The sequence below is a fragment of the Rousettus aegyptiacus genome, unplaced genomic scaffold, assembly GCF_014176215.1.
Source record: "Rousettus aegyptiacus isolate mRouAeg1 unplaced genomic scaffold, mRouAeg1.p scaffold_m13_p_13, whole genome shotgun sequence".
Taxonomy (NCBI): domain Eukaryota; kingdom Metazoa; phylum Chordata; class Mammalia; order Chiroptera; family Pteropodidae; genus Rousettus; species Rousettus aegyptiacus.
The window spans coordinates 59030016-59049890 of record NW_023416288.1 but is presented as its reverse complement, the minus strand read 5'-3'; the positions used below and the strand labels follow the sequence as shown (position 1 = coordinate 59049890).

The window sequence follows — 19875 nt, the reverse complement described above, 5'->3', positions numbered from 1 at the left end:
AGGACATGATTTTTTACATGTAATTTAATAACACAGACATTGGCAGTTTTATATATTTATGGCGGCCCTCTAGGTGAAGTGATTCGTCATTTATTTGCATACATCTGGAAAAGCGCATTTGATTTTAAACAGGGGCATTTATGTCCTCGTTGTATTTCTTCTCTAGTTTATGAAGATGGCTAGTAGTTTTATGCTTTAGGGTACCTTTATATAAAAATATGTATCAAAGGAATTTACAGCAGCATCTGATGCACACGTATTCCGTGATCATTTCTGGCTGTGGAGCAGATAAGAGCAAATGGCCAAAGCTCCGGGATGAGTGGTTTCCATTGTGAGAAACTCACAGGGCAGAAGCAAGGCCTGCCAAGCTGAGCCAGTACGCAGCTCTCTGGCAGCCCCGAAAGAGGAACCCAGACTCTTGACCTTGGGACTTTTATGCTGTGTGTTGGGGGAATCACTCTCTCCTCTCCTGCCACGATCAGGATGAGGGTACGATGTTAAAGTGGCACACAGGACCTTGGCTCTGGCCTGGTGATCACTGATAGCTTCTTGCTCTCTGGTATGACAAGGTTCCCCAGGCCCAGCTTATACAAATCCTGCCCCAACTGTGAAATCAGCCATTTCTCCAAGAAGCCCTGGTTTGTTTTAGTGAGAAATGCTATTTCCCAGTCTCACTGTGGGTGCTAGAGATAAACATTGTTTCTAGGCCATTTAGTGGCTAGAACTAGGAATATATTTTCCTTCCTCTTTCCCTCCCTCCCTCCCTTCCTCCCTTCTTTCCTTCCTTTTTTCCTTCCTCCCTTCCTTCTTCTTCTCTCCCTCCCTCCCTCCATCAATTTTTATCTATCCTGTGTCTCTCTGTTTGTACTTATCTATCTACATATGTGCGATCTGTTTATACCTAATCTATATCTGGGTAGATATATCTGTCTCTGCCTATAGATAGTTGATAAAATCCCTCCTGAATTCATATTGATACTTACAGTTCGATTTCAAGACTTTGAGCTTTTACTTAACCTCCTTTCTCTCATATCTGTATCTCCTTCTCCCACATCAAAGATGCAGAGGAAGGTGGAATTAGAATATCCCATAATTACTCTTAAAAAAAAAAAAACAAACATCCCGCATCATGCCACAGGAGCATCCGAATACCAGCACGAGCACTGCCAACGTGACTACGGAAAGCACGGGAAACACGTTTCGCTTGTGCTCGGCCCATTACCATCCCCCCATTTTCTTCTTATGGCAAAACATATGTAAAACAAAGCTTGCCATTTTAACCAATTTGAAGTGTACAGTTCAGTGCCATTAATTATATTCCCATCTTGCACAGCCATCACCACCAAATATTTCCAAAACTTTATCCTAACTCCAAACAGAAACTCTATAACAATAACTCGCAGTGCCCGGTAACTTCTAATCTACTTTCTGTCTCTACGAATTTGCCTATCGTATATATCTTACATGTGTCAATCACCCCATTTTAAAAATAGCGTACTATATTTATATCGTCAGAACATATATCCATCATGTACTGCACATTCTCCTTGGCTGTCATTTAGCCTTGTTCTGTGGGTAACTGCATACTCATTGCTTGCTCACTCACAGCTCTCATATTGATGTCTCTTGAGCCCTCCCGGTTGTATGAAGCTTGTTTTCTAGCAGATTCCTTAGGAAGGTCTATGGGATCAGTATCTCCTGAACTCTTGCATGTTGATAATAGTCCCTGCTCTTCATATTGAAAGTCGTTTTTGCCGTAATGTATAAAGACTCACACTTTTTCCCCCTTGAATATATTAACGATGTTACTGCATTTCCTTTTGGTGCAAAACATTGCTGTCAAAAATCTGATGACAGTTGAATTTTCTTTTCCTTACAGCTGAACATCTTTTTTTTTTCTTTTTCTTTGAAGTCTGGTAATTTTACTAGATCACGTCTTGCTATTAGTTATTCTGAGCTAATATTCTCAGGGATGTTGTGTGCACTTTCACAATATATAGTTTTATTTTTTTATTTCAGGGAAGTTTTCTCGAATTACAGCCTTTAGTAATTATTCTGTTCCTTTGATTGGGTTTTCTTTTTTTAGGAAAAAGATCTCCTTTGTCTGCCTTCAGTAGTTGTCACTTTCAAATCTTTTTTCGTTTTAATCACTAAAAAATTATTTCGAGATAATTTTAGATTCACACAGAGTTGTAAGAAATAAGACAGAGAGATTCTGTGTGTCTTTCGGTTTCCCCCGGTGGCGATGCCTCGCCATGGCCCAGGGAGGACGTCAGAACCAGGAAGCTGATACTGATGCAGGCCCGCAGCCTCATCAGGTCGCGCCGGCTTGGCTCTGTGCGCTTTTATCACGTAGGTGGATTCAGATGAGAAGCACTGCGGTCAAGACACAGAAGAGTTTTGTCACGAGGTTCCTTGTGCCTCCTTTCAATAGCCACAGCCACCTCCCTCCTCATCTTCCCTTACCTAATAGTCTGTTCTCCGTCTGTATAATCTAATAATTTCAAGAAAGCCATATAAATGGAATGATATCACAGATAACCTTTGGGATTGGCTTTTTTTTTTTTTTTTTAAATACACTTAGCCTTATTCCCTGGAGATCCATCCAAGTGGCCGGACGCCTCAGCAATTCACTCCTTTTTATTGCTGAGTAGTACCCCTTGGTATGGATGTGCCACATTTAGTTTAACCATTCATCTGGACCAATGGCAGTTTTCGGCGATTAACACACGTCCGCCGTGAACGTCCACGGACAGGCTTTGGTATGTGCACGGTTCCTCCCGCCCGCTCGCCAGTGGACGCCCTTGGCCGTTGCGGGTCTTCCTTGCTCTGGGGTCTGTCGGGTGCTGCCCATTGCCTCTTCCCACTTCCTCCTGCACAGAGTCCAGCACTGGGAACACCTTGTGGCTTTGTGGTTCATGGCGACACCTTTTCATTTGGTTATACAGGTTTTCCATGGGCTTTTGCACTTGAGTTTTTCTGTGTTTATGTGGGTACTCACAGAGATCAAAAAATTACGCCGACACCCCCCCCACCTTCTCCACATCTCAGCCATGTATTTTTTTTTAATGTTCTGTCTTATTCAATAATTAGTGTCATAAGTAGAATCCAACACTTGAAGTCAGCATGTCGCAGGAGATTTTAGGAGCAAATTCATGCTTTAGTCTGACCTTTCAGGCCCAGAAGCCAAGCCTAGATTCAAATATCAGCTCTTATGTATTAACTTACTTTGAGCAAGTTAATTAACTTCTCTGTCTACTTCAGTCTCCGTGTGTTAAGTGAGGATAATGATAGAAATATCTACATTACCTTCCCATGATAATTAAATGAGGTAATGCATGTGAGACTCCTAGAACAGTGCCTGGCATGTAGTAGTTGCTTAGGTAAATTTTAGTCGTCAAGATTGTTTTGCATATCGGTGTTGTAATTCACTAGATATGGATGTTAAAGGTTAACTCTCAAGGGCCGTCTTCTTTCATTCTGAAGTTCTTGGAGTACTTGATCAACCAAGAATTACTATATCTTACCATATATTTCCTTTTTAAAATGTTGTTAAAGTAAATTTACATATATTTGGATTTTGTGTGTTATCTACGCTTTGGATATTATTTTTGCTTCGTATGATAATCAGCTTGCGTCTGGAAAGTAAGAGCAGCTTTCTACACAGTGTCCGCATGTAGCAAGTGCTCCACTGCCGAACTGACCGCGGCAGTGACACGGGCGGTCCCTCGCCCTGACATGGCCGACGCGCCGCGCGCCCCACGGCCGCGGCCCGGCGCTGACTCCACCCTGTCTTGCAGCACCCTGCCTAGTCTGGACGCCCCCTACCCGGTGCTGGTACTGGCCGGGCCTCAAGCTTGCGGGAAACGAGAACTCGCCCACCGCCTCTGCAGACAGTTTAGCACTTACTTCAGATACGGGTAAGTCCGATTATCGGCTGGTACGAGTATAAAAGATTGGATGTTATTAACTTTCGGCCGGTATTTTTAAGCAGGTTCAAAATGAGCATTGAAGGCTTATTCGCTTCTTTGCCATTCATTGCGCTGTGACATATAGTGTACCTTTTTTTTTTCTTTTTTTTTTTTTACTTTAAACTCTAAATGTTTATTTTAGCTTTTGAAATCGCTCTCCAAGGTTTGGAAGCACGCGTGTTTGTAATTAAGAATGGGGGGCGTTAGAACTTGGGCTTGTCCTGCTGCCCCGCGCCATGCGGGGAGAATCACAGCGTCGCGATGTGTGCTGGGCAGATCTGTGCACCGGTGACAGCTCCCTCCAGTCGCTGCGGGAGCTCACGCTGATATCGCCACCCGAGCCTTCCTCTTTCGAGGCACGTATGGGGAGGAAGGAAGGAGAAGGGGTGCCAAGCGTCTTTCCTTTCCCTCAGAGTAGCATTCAGTAGATTTCGTTTTCCGGAGCAAATATTTTGCTGCGTGATTCCCTAATGACCCAGTTAAAATAGAGGAAATACTCCCCTGCTGCCAAAAAAAAAAAAAAAAAAAAAAAAAAAAAAAAAAACAAGAAAACAAAAAAACAAATACCAAAGAACAAAAAAACTAAAACCATTGGATTTACAGACCTCTGAAAAGTTTCTGAGAATCAGATTTAGAATGATTGCTGCATTCCTTTCAACTGGTTTCCTCTTTTATTTTTATTTTTATTTTTTTCTGTATGGCAAAGAAATAACTTTTAGTAAGGTTTATTAGTGAGCTGAGGATGTGACCGCAAAGATACATGTATAGGACAGCAAGAAAATTAAATGCAAATTATTTCCTAACGCTGTTGCGGGAAAGGCCCTGCCCCTGAGCTACACGTGCTTGAACAGTGTAAATCCTGTTCTCAACAGGTCCGTTTATTTCGAGATCTAAAATCACGTTCCTCATTTGAACAACCCCGGGATATGATGCCTGTGGAATGATTTATTCATTAATATATTTTAAGCACCCTGAAGTAACAAAAATAAATTAAAGCTTAATATTAGAATAAAAAAGTACGGAGTGTCGTTATGCTCATATGGTGGTACTGAACCTGTTTTAAAAGAGCAGTGAAATGCCAAGAATGGAGGGTCAAACTAGGGCAAAAGGATGGATCCTGACTCTTGTGCTAATACGAAAACCTGGACCCTTGAGTAAAGCAAAGAGGGGAGAGCCAAGGCTTTCTCTGATTAGAATTCCTTTCATCTCTGGGGCACCATTTGCGCTGCAGATGGTCGGTGGCCCTGTACCTCGTATTTGTGTGCGATATGCACTACTGAGGCACACTAGGTCAGATGTGTTCTCAGAGGTGTTTATTAACTCATCACCAAGATTCTGATCCAGTCTGCTTACCTGGATAGCCCCCTGACCCATTACTTACTTTCATTGAAGTCTGTGTTTTCCCAGTTAGAATGCTTATCCTTCATGCTTGTAATTGATCTATTTAATGTCTGTTTTCAAGCCCAGCAAGGGTAGGGACCAATGTCAACATTGAGTTCGATGTCACTATTGAGCCCTCAGTGCTCAGAAGGTAGCCAGGTACTTACTGCACACCTGGTAAATATTTGTTAAACGAATGCCTAACCGGCTGAGTGGATGGATGGAGAGATGAATGAATTAAGGGTATTGTATACAACATTTAGTGAGAAATTACTGTGATGAGAAACACAAGCGATTCCCCCCGACCTCCACTGATGGATATGTGGAGAGACAGGTGGATTCATTCATTTGTTCATCCGTTCTTTCAGCAAATACTTACTGAGTCTCTCCCATGTGCTCGGCCGTTATGACGCAGTGAGAACAAGATTGGTGAGGTCCTTGATGAAATGTGTAATCTAGTCGGGAACTCAGGCCTTAAATCGTGTCGTGTGCAGTTTGCATGGAGCACGAGATGGCAAAACGTAAATCCTAAAATCAGCTTCATGCTTCCATACCGTCGATGCTGCCACTGCTATTTTCCTCCTCCGGATGGAATTAGTGGCACGTCAGAAGACACTCGTCAGCGCCCACGACCCAGTACACACTCACTCACCCCTCCCTCGCAGGTTCAGAGCGCTGGCCAGCCGCCCGCGGGCATCTGCAGGGAGGCAGGGAGCAGGGCTTGTTCAGTGGCAGATCGCTCTCAGACTTCCGTCAAGGAATGAATCAAGGACCCTATCACTGGATGGAAAAGGGCGTTAGGTAGCCAATCATTTCATCTATTGAGAAACTAAGATAAATACTGCTATCATATGCAGCACCTTTCTAAATAAAATGAAGAAATAAACCAAACCACACCCCCAGGGGCGGGTCATGGCTCTCGTTTAGATTTAGTGTATTCTTCATCCCACATAAGTTTTATTGTTTTTTAATTAAATGAAAAGGGGCATGAATACAATCTCATCGTGGAACATGAGCGTTTACCAAGGTACTTCCTCTGTCATTTGCGTGAAGCTTTTTCTTTCCCTCCTACTTATTTCATTTTCTCCTGGTATTTTGTATTCCTTTTTAAATTGCACTGACCCCAGACCAAGACATTCAATGAAATTTTCACATGCTAAATTGCATATCCAGATATATAAATCTTAAAAACATAACTCAATGGTGTAGCAAATGTTGGTGTGGCTGAGAGATGGGGCTCTTGTCTTGGGTTTGATTTTGCTATTCGTTTTTGGTTTTAGAAATAGGTCGTACGTTCTTTGTTTATATGTATTATTAGTAGCCTAGAAATATGAATTTACTACCTTCAAAGTCTATGTCCAACCTTAATATTACCACACAAATCAGTAGCTTCCTGGAAGAGTTATGTAACGAGGGAAGCATTAAACAATACCAGCATGCTTGTTCATCTTTTAAAGTTAAGGCCATTTTAATGATCCGAGTAGTCATGAAAGAAAACTTTATTCTTTTTCCTTAGATTGCTATTTTATGGCACTCTAAATTATCATAACCTTTTTCATGATGTTGACTACTAAGTACATGTTACTTTTAGCACTCTAATACAGCAAAGTGAAAGACCACAGCTTTTTTTAGCTAAATGAGAATGGTACGAGCTACAGCAACTTAAATTTTCTCTAGTCCAATATGTCTGTTTATACAGATGTGACAAGCCAGTAGAATGGTCCGTGCAGTCAGTCAGTCAGTATTCATTGAGCACCCTCCATGAACCATGTGCCGGTGATAAAACTGTAAAGCAAACAGATTTGGGTCCTGTCTTCTTGGAAGCTTACAATCTAGTATGGGCTTTAGACAAGGAACTGCTGCCCAACAAGATCCTCGTTTGATGGGTGCTGTGAGGAGGAAAGTCACGACCCTCCGTGACAGAAGTAAAAGATCCTCTGGGACCTGAGGCTTGAGCGGGGTGCATTTCGGATAGAAATAACACACATCTGATTTACTGAAAGTACACTCTCTAGTAAGGCTGAGCTGGAAGCATGAAGGGAGATGGCGGAAGCTACGACCGGAAAGATGAGGGTCTGATCGTAAAGGGTCTCTAAGCAAGGGCGTGTCATCATCACAGCTGCATTTTAGAAAGCGCGCCCCGTGGGCAGTTTGGGAGCGGGCTGAGGGAGGGAAGGCTGGAGCCCGGGAGACCAGTTAGGCTGTAGTGACAGGTGATGATGGCGTGAGTGAGAGAGAGATGTGTAGTTACTGGAAAGCGGGCAGAGGTGCTCAGGCGCAGTAAGTGCTGGAATCTTCTGTGTTGATGACCTCTTAAACTATGTTTGGCAGTTCACTGATATAATTCGTATTGAGCATTAGGACCAATTTAACTTGCCTCTCGAATACCCTATGAATACCTGGGCATTTGCGGGTGCCCATTGAAAGAGTTCACTTTCTGACAGTATGGCATGCTATATAATCCGCTTGAATTTAGATGCGCTCACAGCCAAGCCTTTGCCTAAATATTTGCAGTAACGAGAAGTTTATTATTTCCTGAGGCAATCTGGCCCAGATTTTAGATTCTAAATCTGCATGCTTCTGAATCCCACTGAAAAAACTTCTACTTCCTCATCCACCTGCTAGCTCTTCTTAAACCATCTTTTCTTCCTGTTACATTTCCTTCGGTGTTTGAGCAGTCGGTCCATCATTCGGCCCGGCGTTCTGGGTCCCTTCCCCTCCTGACCCAGTCCTCTTCTCTGTGGACTTGGTTTGTGAGGACCCTCGATGACGGCCGCCTGATGAACTGGCCTTTAGAACGTCCGACTCACTCAGACTTCAGCGCCAGCGTTGCTGCGTGAGGTTCATCTCCAGCCCCCTTCCCGTGTCCGTTGAGTGAAACTGAGGGAGTATGGCTCCCAGGACAGACCACGAGTTAGCTTAGTAAAGGATAAGCTCATGGAAATTTAAATAATACTTGAGATTACGTTTACATGGAGAGGAAGGGTACGGAATACGATGACTGAAGCAGATTTCTTAATTTAAATTTGGCATTGTCTTTCTCTAAGTTTCGTGAAACGTTGCCTTCACTGTGAAGTATTTCCGTTTTAAGATGTCCATATTTGGGGAGTATACTTCACAGCGAATGTTTCTGTATGTGAAAATTGGACGACAGACTTAAAAAAGTCCTCAGGGTGTCTTAGGTCTTTCTTAAGAGCGAGCTCCGGAGTGGATGAGGTTCTGTCATCAGTATTCTTCCCATCAGCGAAGCCATCTCTTCATTTACCTGCCTAGAAGCTTCACATCGCTTCTTTGCTTTGTCTTCCTTTTAGAAATTCTGAAAACTGTCCCGACGCTTGGTTTCTTTGTTGGGAAATGCGAGTTCAGCGCAGTGCGTACATAAAGGCTACGCGAAGTGTATGACACCGAGTCATACCTGCTTTTTCCTTACTGCCAAGGACGCCAGTAGACAGAGGGTCCCGGGTGTCTGCCAAGGTGTACGAAGAAAGGCCACTGTATTCAGACAACAAAACAGACCTCGTGAGGATTTGACAGTCTTCTCTTAGAATGCACTCTCTTTCCTGAGTATGCAATTTAAACGTGATGTTAAGACCTTAAAATCTACTAGCGTAGTTCATTCTCGATTATGAAGGAAAATGAACAGTGGTATAAATTGTAAAGTGTATTTGTCTTTGATTTTGTAATAGAGGGGCTTTTGAGGTTGCAACTCTGCCCTCTTAGTTCGATAGTGAGAGGGACTGGCCTCGGCCTTGCAACTTGGTCACGTTATGTAATTGCTGTACCTCTGTTTCATCATCTGCAAACTCAAAGTAATACCTACCTCATTTGGTGGGGAGGGGGGAGGTAAATAAGATGCCAACCGTCTAACTATTCTCAGCTCCTATTTGAAAACGACAGGATAATCTAAAAATCAGTTTGCGTTTCTAAAACTGTCGAGAAGTCAGAATGGCTAATCGGAACGCCCACAGTTTAGTTCTGGGACCCACACAGGCCTGCCCCGTGGCCTTGGACAAGTGTTTTTTCTAGTCGTCCATAAAATGGAGTTCATTGCAGCTGTTGTCCACTTCACATGTTGCATTTCTTCATTCGTTTTACAAACATTTAGTGGGTGCCTGCTGTGGACCAGGCATTGCAAATGCAGTGGCAAACAAGATAAACAAAATAAAGTCCTCGCCTCTTGGTTCATGTGTCCTGCTGGGGACAGGAAAAAAAAAAAAAAGATACATGGATAAAAGAAGGTGGTTTTGGAGAGAGGGAGTAATTGGGGGTGCGGTGGTGTGGGGTGGAGATGCTATTTCAGACAGTAAGTAGGAAAGGCCCCTCTGGTCGAGTTGAGAGTTTCATTCAGCACTGAAATCATGGATTCCCCGAGGGGCTTCATTCCCCGTGTGATAAGTACTGACAGCTCAGATGAAAGCGCTCGCTTCCGCCCTCAAGCAGCAGAGGAGCCGGGGTCCTGAGCAGGGAATCAGGGTTCAGTCAGTGGCAGGCACTGAGGCTAACTAAGCTAAGGGAGTGATGAGAAGAGGCTCACAGTCCAGCAGTAGCGGGTCAAGAAAGGCTTTTGGGGGGGGGGGTAACACTTAAACCGAGTCCTGAAAGACAGGTGAGCCAGCCAGATGGGGGAATGGGGAGAGGAGCATGCAGAATAGGTCCACAGGTCGGAGAGGACAGGAAAACACTCGGGTGGGAAATATATAGGTGTTAAACATTGTTATGCTTCCTAAAGCATTCTTACGTGGCGGCAGAGGAAGTGTTCCAGAAGATCATAAACGACATGAGTGAAAAATTGGGTGTGGAAAATCCAAATGTTTTACCATCTTTATAGGGCATAGCGCCTGAATGTAGTCTGGCATTTCAAAACCACAGGGGTTTCATAATTATGTTACTTTATCATTTGTGATTCATGGATCAATTTCTGTTTTTTAAAATATGCTTTATATTGAACTCATTTCCATTTTGAGTTTCCAGTTACCAGGTATAGACTAGGTTATCCGTTTTACGTTTTCAGGGCCTGTCATACCACAAGACCGCCTTACTTCGGAGAAGGGGATCGAGTCGACTATCATTTTATCTCTCAAGAAGTTTTTAATGAAATGGTCAACATGGTAAGAATGTTCTCCTTTTTTTTTTAATGCACAAGAAGTACATGTTCTTTGGTATAAATATTAGGATATTGATATCAGGATAAGGTATTAGGATTGAATAGTGAATTAAAAAAGAAAACACTTTTGTCTGTTATGAGAGACGTGTTCTCACTGGCTTGTTCTTTCTTAACTCACTTAATACATCATTGTTCACACGCTGCTTTCTTTTATGATCTTAAGAGAAAATATTGTAAATTTCCAATAAGACCAAATGAATAGACATTTTAAGAAAATCGGAGTAAAAGCACGATGCACAAATCTTGTGATCTGTGTTTATCGGGCGCTGCTATTAACCAGACTCTACTCACTCAGACCTGGCGCGAGGCACGCAGCTCGCGGGCTGAGCGTGCTGAGGGCCGGCGTGTCCTGTCCCTGGCCCTCCTTCTCTGTGTCCTTTGTTCTAACTGTTGTGACCCGAAGCACCGATTCATCACCGTGCGTCCCATTCTGTTGGCCTCTCCTGGACACGTATCCAGACAGCCCCAACCGTCCACTGTACCATCCCTGTGGGAGAAGCGCTGAGTCTTGGAGGCCAGGCCGTTCCCTAACGCCGCTGGGAGCCCTCATTATTAGCCTGGAGAAGCCCTAACTTCTTGGAGATCTGTGTCTTTACAACGTGAGGGTCACGACCCTGCGCTGGTCTGTTTGGCAGTAGCTCTGGGCCAGTTAAGAATTTTTTTCCCCTGAAACCTTTTAACCTAATTGGTAGTAATTCATAACACCCTTGTTGCTAAGTTTCTTTTCTTAAAGATAATTTGTTTGTTCTTTCGTGGCCTTCACCTGCAAAGGGAATCCTCACAACTCTAGTTTCTCTGTCAAGAGTATATGCTGACGTCAGTCCATATCCACCCATGACTTCAGTTAGACTGAAAGAATACCTCCCGTCTTCATCACCGCCCATGAATCTGTAAGCCTTTTAGTTTCTCCTCAACCATGGGCCGTATTTTTGTTTTTATGACCATTCTTCCTGTCACCAAAGGAATCCTCCACCACGTTTTTATTCTGAAGCCTACCAAAGGACCAGATTAAGTATTAGTCTGTGTTTCTGCTTTCGAAAGATCACTACCCACCAGTGGTGCTCTTACAGTTACGTCCTTCTTCCCTCTGTCCCCTTCTTCCTTCCTTCCTCCTTTCTCTGCCACCCGCCCTCCCCCCACCCCCAAATAATAAACCCGGCCTATACCGCAGTGCACAGAACCATGGAACATTTAAGCAGAGGCTCTGCAGTTTCTGAATTTGAAGTCTGAATGACCATCTTTACACATGGGGTAACTCTTACATTTACAGAGAAGCCTAAGTGAGAAAGTCATATAATCCCTGGGCCATTTTCCCTCTAACCTTGTCAAAAGTACCACTTGAAAATTCGTTATAATTTTCTCTCCTAGGGCTCCATTTTGACAGTTCGGTTTAATGGATCAAGAGCACTCTGGGACTTTATATTTCTAAAAGCTTTAATAGAGATTTAAGGAGTTATCTTGGTATTAGCAAGACGCATTCTCTTAGGACCCTTTGGGTTGAAAGACAACTAGTTCCTTAAATTAATGTTAATTTCTTCAGTTAGAGTATGAGGCATTTTTTTTTTCTTGGTTCGGTGCGCTGTTCTCAGTACCCATATGCTCTCCTGATGTTCCATACCTTATATCTGTAACCAAGTAAGTCTGGTTCAACTTCTTGTCAAAGAAATCACTGTGCTTCTATACTATATTTAGTCCTTAGTTGCGTTTCCTCTGCAAAACCCTCATGTGTTTGAAAAATACTCATTTTTACCACTTCCGCTAACATATATTACCTCAGTATAATGTAATTTCCTTCAACTCGAATTTTGCTTCTGATCACCCTCTCTTCTCTTTAACCTGAGCTTGAGACTTTTATGAAGAGAGATGAACCTAGAGGTCATAAGCTCATGACGCAGTGCTAGCTTAGCCCATCACGCCCACACACTCAGCCTTCTGTACACAGATCCCCCCTCTGCAGAACACCCGCCCAGGCAGCCTGCCCTCCCCCCATTTACCTACCGCCCCACCCCCTTGACAGACAACCCTGGCATTCCTCACGCCCACTCACCTACTGTGGGCTGTCACGACCACCTGCTCTGACAGGTACACGTGAGACCCGCCTACCTTCCCATGGACACACTCCTCCCTGGCACACAGATCACCCCCCACAACACACATGCCTGCAGACGGACACACAAACCCTTCGTAAAGACATACACACAGTCACTTACTTGTAGAGACTCTTCCCCTCTTGTGGAAATAAGACCTCAGATCTGGAGGCTTCCGAAATAAGATTATATTGCTGCTTATTAAGAAATCCACAGGCAGGGAGAACCGAAAGGAGTATCACCGACCAGAAGCTGAAAGATCACTTCATCTTAATTCTTAAAATAAACAGTTTTTTTCAGAGTCTGTTGTACATACATAAGTACAATGCAAGAGTCCTCCCAACTCTACATTCTTCCAGAAAATGCACTTGGGAACCCACAGAGAGAGGCCCTTATACACAAAAGTAAACAATCTCATAGTGTACATCCGAAAAAGCGTTCAACTGTACATTTTGAAAAGAGCTTGAGTCACAGTAAGCAAGATAAAGTATGTACCTGACAGAATATTCAGGCATCTATCTATCTAGATATAAAACCTGTATTTTTAAAAAAAATGGAATCACAGTATTTGTTCCACGGAACAAAGGGTATGACATCGAGGGAGTAAAATATTAAGGATACTTACGGTTGAGTTTTTAACTTTTAGGGTGCGTGATATAAACTTCTGTTGATTACAGGACGTGAGGCGGGTTTTCCTCGTTCACAGCAGACACGTACCCCAGAGACCCATCCCACCCTGTGTCTGTCTCCTGGCCTTCCAGCACTCCGCCCCCCCACCCCCACCACGCATGCACGCGCGCGTACACACACACACACACACACACACACACAGCCCATCCCCCACCACACAGGTCCCCAGGGCATCCGGGTTCAGGAGGCTCATTCCGGGTAGATGCTGCCTCGTGATGGGATTCAGCCTTCAGCATTTCACTTCGTTATTTATTTCAAAATCATGCATGTGAGGAGTCAGAGTTGCCAGGATTGTCCACATTTTTATTCCTTCTGTGGTCATCATTCTCTAATTTAGATTAGACCTAGTGGTTTCATAAACATGATATTATCAAAAAAAAAAATTCAGACAATTTTGAGAGATGTACTTTTTTTTGTTTGTTTGTTTTGTTTTGCAAGAGAGTATAGCTTGGGAAGAACTGGGCAGTTTTTATACTGCAAATGACTATAGTGCCCACAACAGTTCCTTAGGCAGTTTCAATAAAAAGTGATGTTTATAAGGAAAAATAGGATGAGTCTGGTTTTTATGGCTTATCTCAGAATATAAGGGTTTTAGGATGTCCCTGTAATTCGTGGCTTTCAGGCTTATCTGAGAATGCAAGGCTTTTAAGAGCGCAAGTTTATTCTGAGCTACCCGGTATGCTGGTGTAGCCCAAATGGCTGAGGCAAAGGGTGAACTATTAGTTTTGCTCTCTCAGTAATGAAGGTTTGTGGTACAGGTTTGGCAGGAAGTGGGTAGGTAGTCGAAATGACCTGTCCTATCAATCTTCAGTGACTTCATGTTCCTCTAACATTTGTCAGCAGATATTTCCAAAAACTTAATTTTTTTTACCAGCTGAAAATTCTGAATGAATTTCTGTATCACAGTTCGATATTAGCGTTTATAGATCCATTGCCATTCGTATGTAATTGTTAATATCGGTAAGTTTTATGGAGTCGTATAGAAGTAAGACGTCGAATAATTTTCCTTATATTAAATTTACTATAACAGCTGCTATATTGAAATCTTTGTACTTCTCAACTTTCAGGGGAAATTCATTCTAACATTTAATTATGGTAACCACAGTTACGGATTAAATAGGGACACCGTAGAAGGTATCGCAAGAGATGGTTTAGCAAGCTGCATTCACATGGAAATAGAAGTAAGTGTTTTCCATTCAGCCAACTTATTTTTCATGTGTGTGTGAGTTTGTAGACGTGCATTCCGGGTTGGGAGGGGGCTGCAGTGTGCAGAAAGCACACCACTAGGCGCAAGAGGAATGCGTGCAAAACTGAGATTTTAAGTTGGTAATTAGTATGTGGCAGGTAAGACATGTGAAAGATCACATGACAGGAATTAGATTACAACACAAGAAATCCCACATTTATTACGAGTAAAACTGGCCCTCAAGATTTATTTTCCGGATGAATCCTAAATTATCCTTTTTCTTTGTACAGCCTGGTCTCTGTTTGATAAAACGATATTAGATAAAGCCTGATTCTAAGGGCTTGTGGAGCTGGTTCCCTGCCCTTCAGGACAGTGGCAACTCCATGCACTTGACCTTGTTCCTCCATTCTTCAGGGAGACGTGTGGGCTGTGCTGTCGTTGGACCCACTTGTTCGCTGGTTGCAATATGTTCATTCCTTAATGAGTTAGACGTGCAGATTTCAGGAGATTTTTCTCTCTGTCCTAATATCTCATTTCCTCCCAGTGATCTTTTATATTAGAGCATATCTAAGTTTCTCCAAAATGAAGCTCCAGAGTTAAATATATATATGGCTTTATTTTCAAAACAGGTTTTTTTTTTCCTTTAAGTTACCTTTACTGAGCAGTATAACACTTTTGTAGTCAGAAAACAAATTATAATAAAATAATTCCATTAGCACAGACTTACAGAAAACCTGGGCACATCTTGTGTTCCTTTACTATCAAGTAAATCTTTCTCAAGACTTTTTTTCTCCATAACTTCCCAGCGCAGGAGACCATGATTGCTTTGTGCCTCCTTGTAGGGGTGTAAGTGTCCCCTGACTTCAGCGACACTGGTCACCTTTCGTCCAGCTCTTTACTTTCCCTAACTTCAAAATCCTGCAATTCTTATCTTTCTGCATTTGATAATGGTTTTGCACCTCTAAAAAGGTTTTCCTTGTTTCTGTGCTAATAAGCAAAAAACCAAAAAACAAAATCAAACAAACAACAACAACAACAAAAAAACCCGCCCTTTTGCAGAAATGTCTTCCTTGGACAAGGAAGAAACAAAAACTGACGCCCCCAGCTCCCGTGGCTTCCCGTTGCCAGTTCAGCTGTTCTGTGCGTGCTGGTTCCCATTCGACTTTTCCCCTCGTGAGAGCATTCGCCTCCTCATTTCCAAGAGGTTGAGTCTATCAGTCAGGCTTTATTCCCCGGATTCTCCCCAGCAAAAGCATTTTCCCTCAAACTACCCTTGTCATTGAATCTTTTAGAAATTGTTTAAAAAAAAAAAAAAAAAGCCTGTATTTCTTCCCCTGAATTTTTAAAACAAAGATTTCGAACACTGAGTTAAACTGTTGACTGTGGGACTGAGCTGGAAGGCACTGTGGAGTCCGTTTGGAGTAACTCATTTCGCCCTCGGGGAAGCCGGGCACCCGGGGAGCTGGGGCGATTCGCACTGAGTCTGCAGTAGCTGGAGAGCAGCGGCCCCGTGACCCAGCCCTCAGGTCTGCACAGCACCAGCTGCCACTGCTTCCTGCCCTGAGCGCCTGGGCTCAGGGGATCATGAGCCTGACCTTCTCAGGCCCTGGGTAGAGGCTGTGAGCTGTAATAGGAACCAGCCAACCAGGTGACTGATTGAGGAACAGGAGATGGCAAAGGGGTGACAGAGGAGTCTTTTGTCTCTGATATGATCTCTGTCTCCTGATGCTGCAGGACACCCTTGGAAATGTAGACTCGAAATTACTTTTCAGTAATAAAGGTGCAGTACTGCTGTGAGTGTACCTCTCTGTATCCAGTAATTTTTTTTAGCAGTCATAGTCATTAGAATGATTCATTAGAGGATACCAGGAAGAATGGATTTTTATATTTCCGATGAAAATTTAATATTTGATGAACAGGGAGAAGTAATCCAACCTTGAGATATTTATAGGAAAATAATAGCTAATTATACAAATAAATTCTTCAACGTAATACTACTTGTTATATACTGTATGTTGTCAGACAGCTCCACACTGATTTCCAAGTTTTGTGTCTGTTGCTAATTTATTTTCTTTCAATGTGTAGGGTGTAAGAAGTTTGAAACATTCCTATTTTGAGCCTCGATATATCCTGGTGGTGCCCATGAACAAGAAAAAGTATGAGGGACATTTGCGGAGAAAAGGATTATTTAGTCGTGTAGAGATTGAATTTGCTGTCTCCAGAGTGGACCTTTATGTTCAAATTAATCAAAAATTTCCAGGATACTTCGATGCAGTAATCAATGCAGGTTAGTAACTTTCAGCAAAACTTTATTTTTGAAGTGTAAGCTCACTGGGGAAAAATTCGCTTCGAAGTATATTATTATTGTTGGGGAAAAGCAGTTTCTTAGGGGCGTAGGACGGAGGCCTCTGTTTCCTTGTTGGCTGTTTGCCAGGCATTGTCCTCAGCCCTAGGGGCCGTCCCCAGGGCTTGTTCATGTGGTGGGGTCTTCGTAGAACTCTGCCTACCTGCAATATTCATAAAACTAAATGTAGCTATAAAATCATTCCCACCAACAGTTGCAAATTGACTATGCTTTGATGTGATTCTGTACACTGTCCCCTTTCCTGCAGATGATCTGGATGCTGCGTACAAACAGCTGAGTCAGCTCGTCAGAGAATACCTCGGATTATCTGAGGAAACTGCCAGCACTTTGGCTCCAACTGCAGGTACTGTCCTAGTCCTTCTGTGCCAGAATCTTTGCCAGAAAGGAAAACGAGTCTGTGAATTGTTATTTGGATCCTCATCAGCCGGGCTAAGGCTGGTTCTAACTCTTTAATCCCCATACTTCCTCTGGGGCTGTCGTCCCCTTGGGCGAGCTGCACGGAGTCAGCCCTCCGGATTCGTCTCGGTGACCGTAATGGACCTCCAAGGATTGCCCTTTGGGGACGTGCCAGGCAGGGCCTTGGAGGTTCATGGCAGGTCATCAGCCTCCTGGGTCAGAACTCAGCCTTCCAGAAGTTTGGCTCCCTTAGGGTCCCGTGAGATGCTGTTCTGCTCCCTGGGCGTGTATTTGGCGTCGTTTCAGTCCAAGAGATTTCTTCCCCCTTTTCCTCGCGTCGCCCCAGTCCTCACAAGGTTGCACCTCGGAGCATAGAGGAGCAGCGCCGGTCAGAGCGTGTGAGCCCAGTTCTGGCCCTGCTGCTCCCTGGGCAAGCCGCTTAGCTGCTCCGAGCCTCAGTGCTCTGTCCTGCAGAATGGAACTGAAGGCTCCCCACGCGCCCCGTGGTGTGTGAACGGCTAGAATGCACGATATATGAGAGCATCTCCTCAGATGCAGGATCCTAAAGCCCTAACTTAGAATGTGGGTATATGAGCAGTTTGAAATGTGTTTAAAATGTTCCCCCAAATGCACCTCACACCCATTAGGATGGCTACTACAAAAATAAAAGGGAGGGAAGAAGGGAGGGAGGGAGGGGAGAAAGAAAGAAAAGGAAAGAAAGAAAGAAGAAGAACAGCAAGGATGTAGGGAAATTGGGAATATGAAATGGTATAGCTGCTCTAGAAAACAACATGGTGATGCCTCAAAAATTAAAAATAGAATTACCCAGCAATTCCACTTCTGGGTACCCCAAAGAACTGAAAGCAGAGACTTGAACAGATGTTTAGATATGTATGTCCATAGAAGCATTACTGACAGCAGCCAAAAGGTAGAAGAAATCCAAGTGTCCATCGAATGATAAATGGATAAACAAAATGTGGTACATACACAGAGTGGAGCAGTATTCAGCCTTAAAAAAAATTCTGACGCCTGCTGCAACAGGGACAAACCCTGGGGACATTATGCTAAGTGAAAGGAGCCAGTCACAAAAGTACCTAGAGTAGTCAGCCTCATAAAGACGGAAGTGGAATGGTGGTCACCATGGGCTGGGGGGCGAGGGGGAAGGGGAGTCACTGTTCAGTGGGTACAGAGCTTCAGTTTTACAAGACGAAAAGAGTTCTGAGGATGGATAGTGGCCATGGTTGCCCAACAGTGTGAATGTACTTAATGCCATGAACCGTACACTCCAAAAGTGGTTAAGATGGCAAATTTCCTGTGACATGTATTTTACCACCATAATAATGAAAAAAGGCCTCTCGATGGACTGAACCCCGATCACATGTCGCATACCGTAAAATGTGGACTCGAGACTCTTGCCACTGTGTAGATGTCCCATAGCTTTGTGTGTACGTGTGGTTTATAGCCTTGGTGACTCTGACCAAGTAGCGTTTTGCTTGCCAGGCTGCATCCTAGCTGGACTGAGGCGGGCCAGGTCATAATTTCACCAGAATTCAAACTAATTTTGTTGTTTTGCAATTTTACGCACTTACCCCAGGTCAGATGACCCTGGAATTCTGGAATGTGGGCAGGTGAGGCTAGTAACATTCAACACGTGATGACTGAGATTTCTCTTCTGCATACGTCTCACAGGAGACAAGTGACCAGGACACCACCTACTGCCTTGAATGTACCTGAAGAAAGAGCACCTGTCTGAAAACGGGCATTAATGGAGGGGCGGAGGTCTGCACTCCGCCCGTAGGCCGGGGGTGTGAGATTAGGAGCCACGCTGCACTAATCATGCTGCCCATGATTCTCCACTAGGGCCTCGGGCTTCAGAAAGCTGGGCCCGTCCAGCAGCAAGCGCGGCCTGTCTAATGAGGCTTCCGCAGCTTGGTGGAAGTTTCTCTTGAGGAAATCTGGCTCCCGTTGCTTTCAGTCTCTGCTAACCCAGCAACCTTCTGATCTTTAATTTGGTCCCCTGGGTGGCCCCGTCCCTGTGGGGGCTGTCCCCTACGTTAGAAAACCCTCCCCTGCTCCCTGAGGCCAGCCCATCTCCCAGTGTAAATTAATAAATTGGTGTTCTGGCTTTTAAATCAGCCCCTTGTGAGTTTGGATAAGCTTGAGTCAGTCCCCTGAGCCTGGACCATTCTGAGCAGCTGAGAAGAGCATGTTTCTGAGTCGGAGCTCGGAGGGCACCGCTCACTGGGCCCGGCTCCGCCTCCACAGCCCGCAGGGCTTGGTCCCTGCATCTCATTCCACAGCCGTCAAGAACACCGAGTGCTGGGCGCAGTGGCCATTTGAGAAGTTAATAGACCGGATAATGTGCACATAGGAAAATGGACTCCCATTTTAGTGTGTATAATAAAATTTCATTTATTGGGACTAATTAGGTTAGGCCTGTCTGATTTAATGAAAAGTATGAAATATAGAATTTGTAAAATCTCAGATTACTTAATAACTGAAGGTGGGCCATTCAGTTATTGACTAATAGAATCCCAGCTTTAAAAAAAAGAGTTGGGAGAGTTCGTAATTAATATAGCAAATCACTGGCCTCAACAGCTCCTGTTTTTCTGGCTGGTTTAGTATTTTAGAAAATA

General features: G+C 43.8%; 1 protein-coding gene across 9 annotated transcripts in view; it reads left to right on the top strand.

Annotated features, from left to right (window-relative positions):
- LRGUK (leucine rich repeats and guanylate kinase domain containing) overlaps positions 1 to 19875 on the top strand; it is a 95252-nt gene that overhangs the window by 40890 nt on the left and 34487 nt on the right. For all 9 annotated transcript variants that reach the window (XR_004954095.1, XR_004954094.1, XM_036231131.1 and 6 more), the window contains 5 exons: positions 3801 to 3920; positions 10363 to 10459; positions 14360 to 14473; positions 16564 to 16765; positions 17091 to 17186. Coding sequence is in view for 7 of the 9 variants with exons in the window: in XM_036231131.1 (XP_036087024.1) it covers positions 3801 to 3920; positions 10363 to 10459; positions 14360 to 14473; positions 16564 to 16765; positions 17091 to 17186 (629 nt within the window). In the remaining 2 variants the exon portion in view is untranslated. The remainder of the gene's footprint in view (positions 1 to 3800; positions 3921 to 10362; positions 10460 to 14359; positions 14474 to 16563; positions 16766 to 17090; positions 17187 to 19875) is intronic.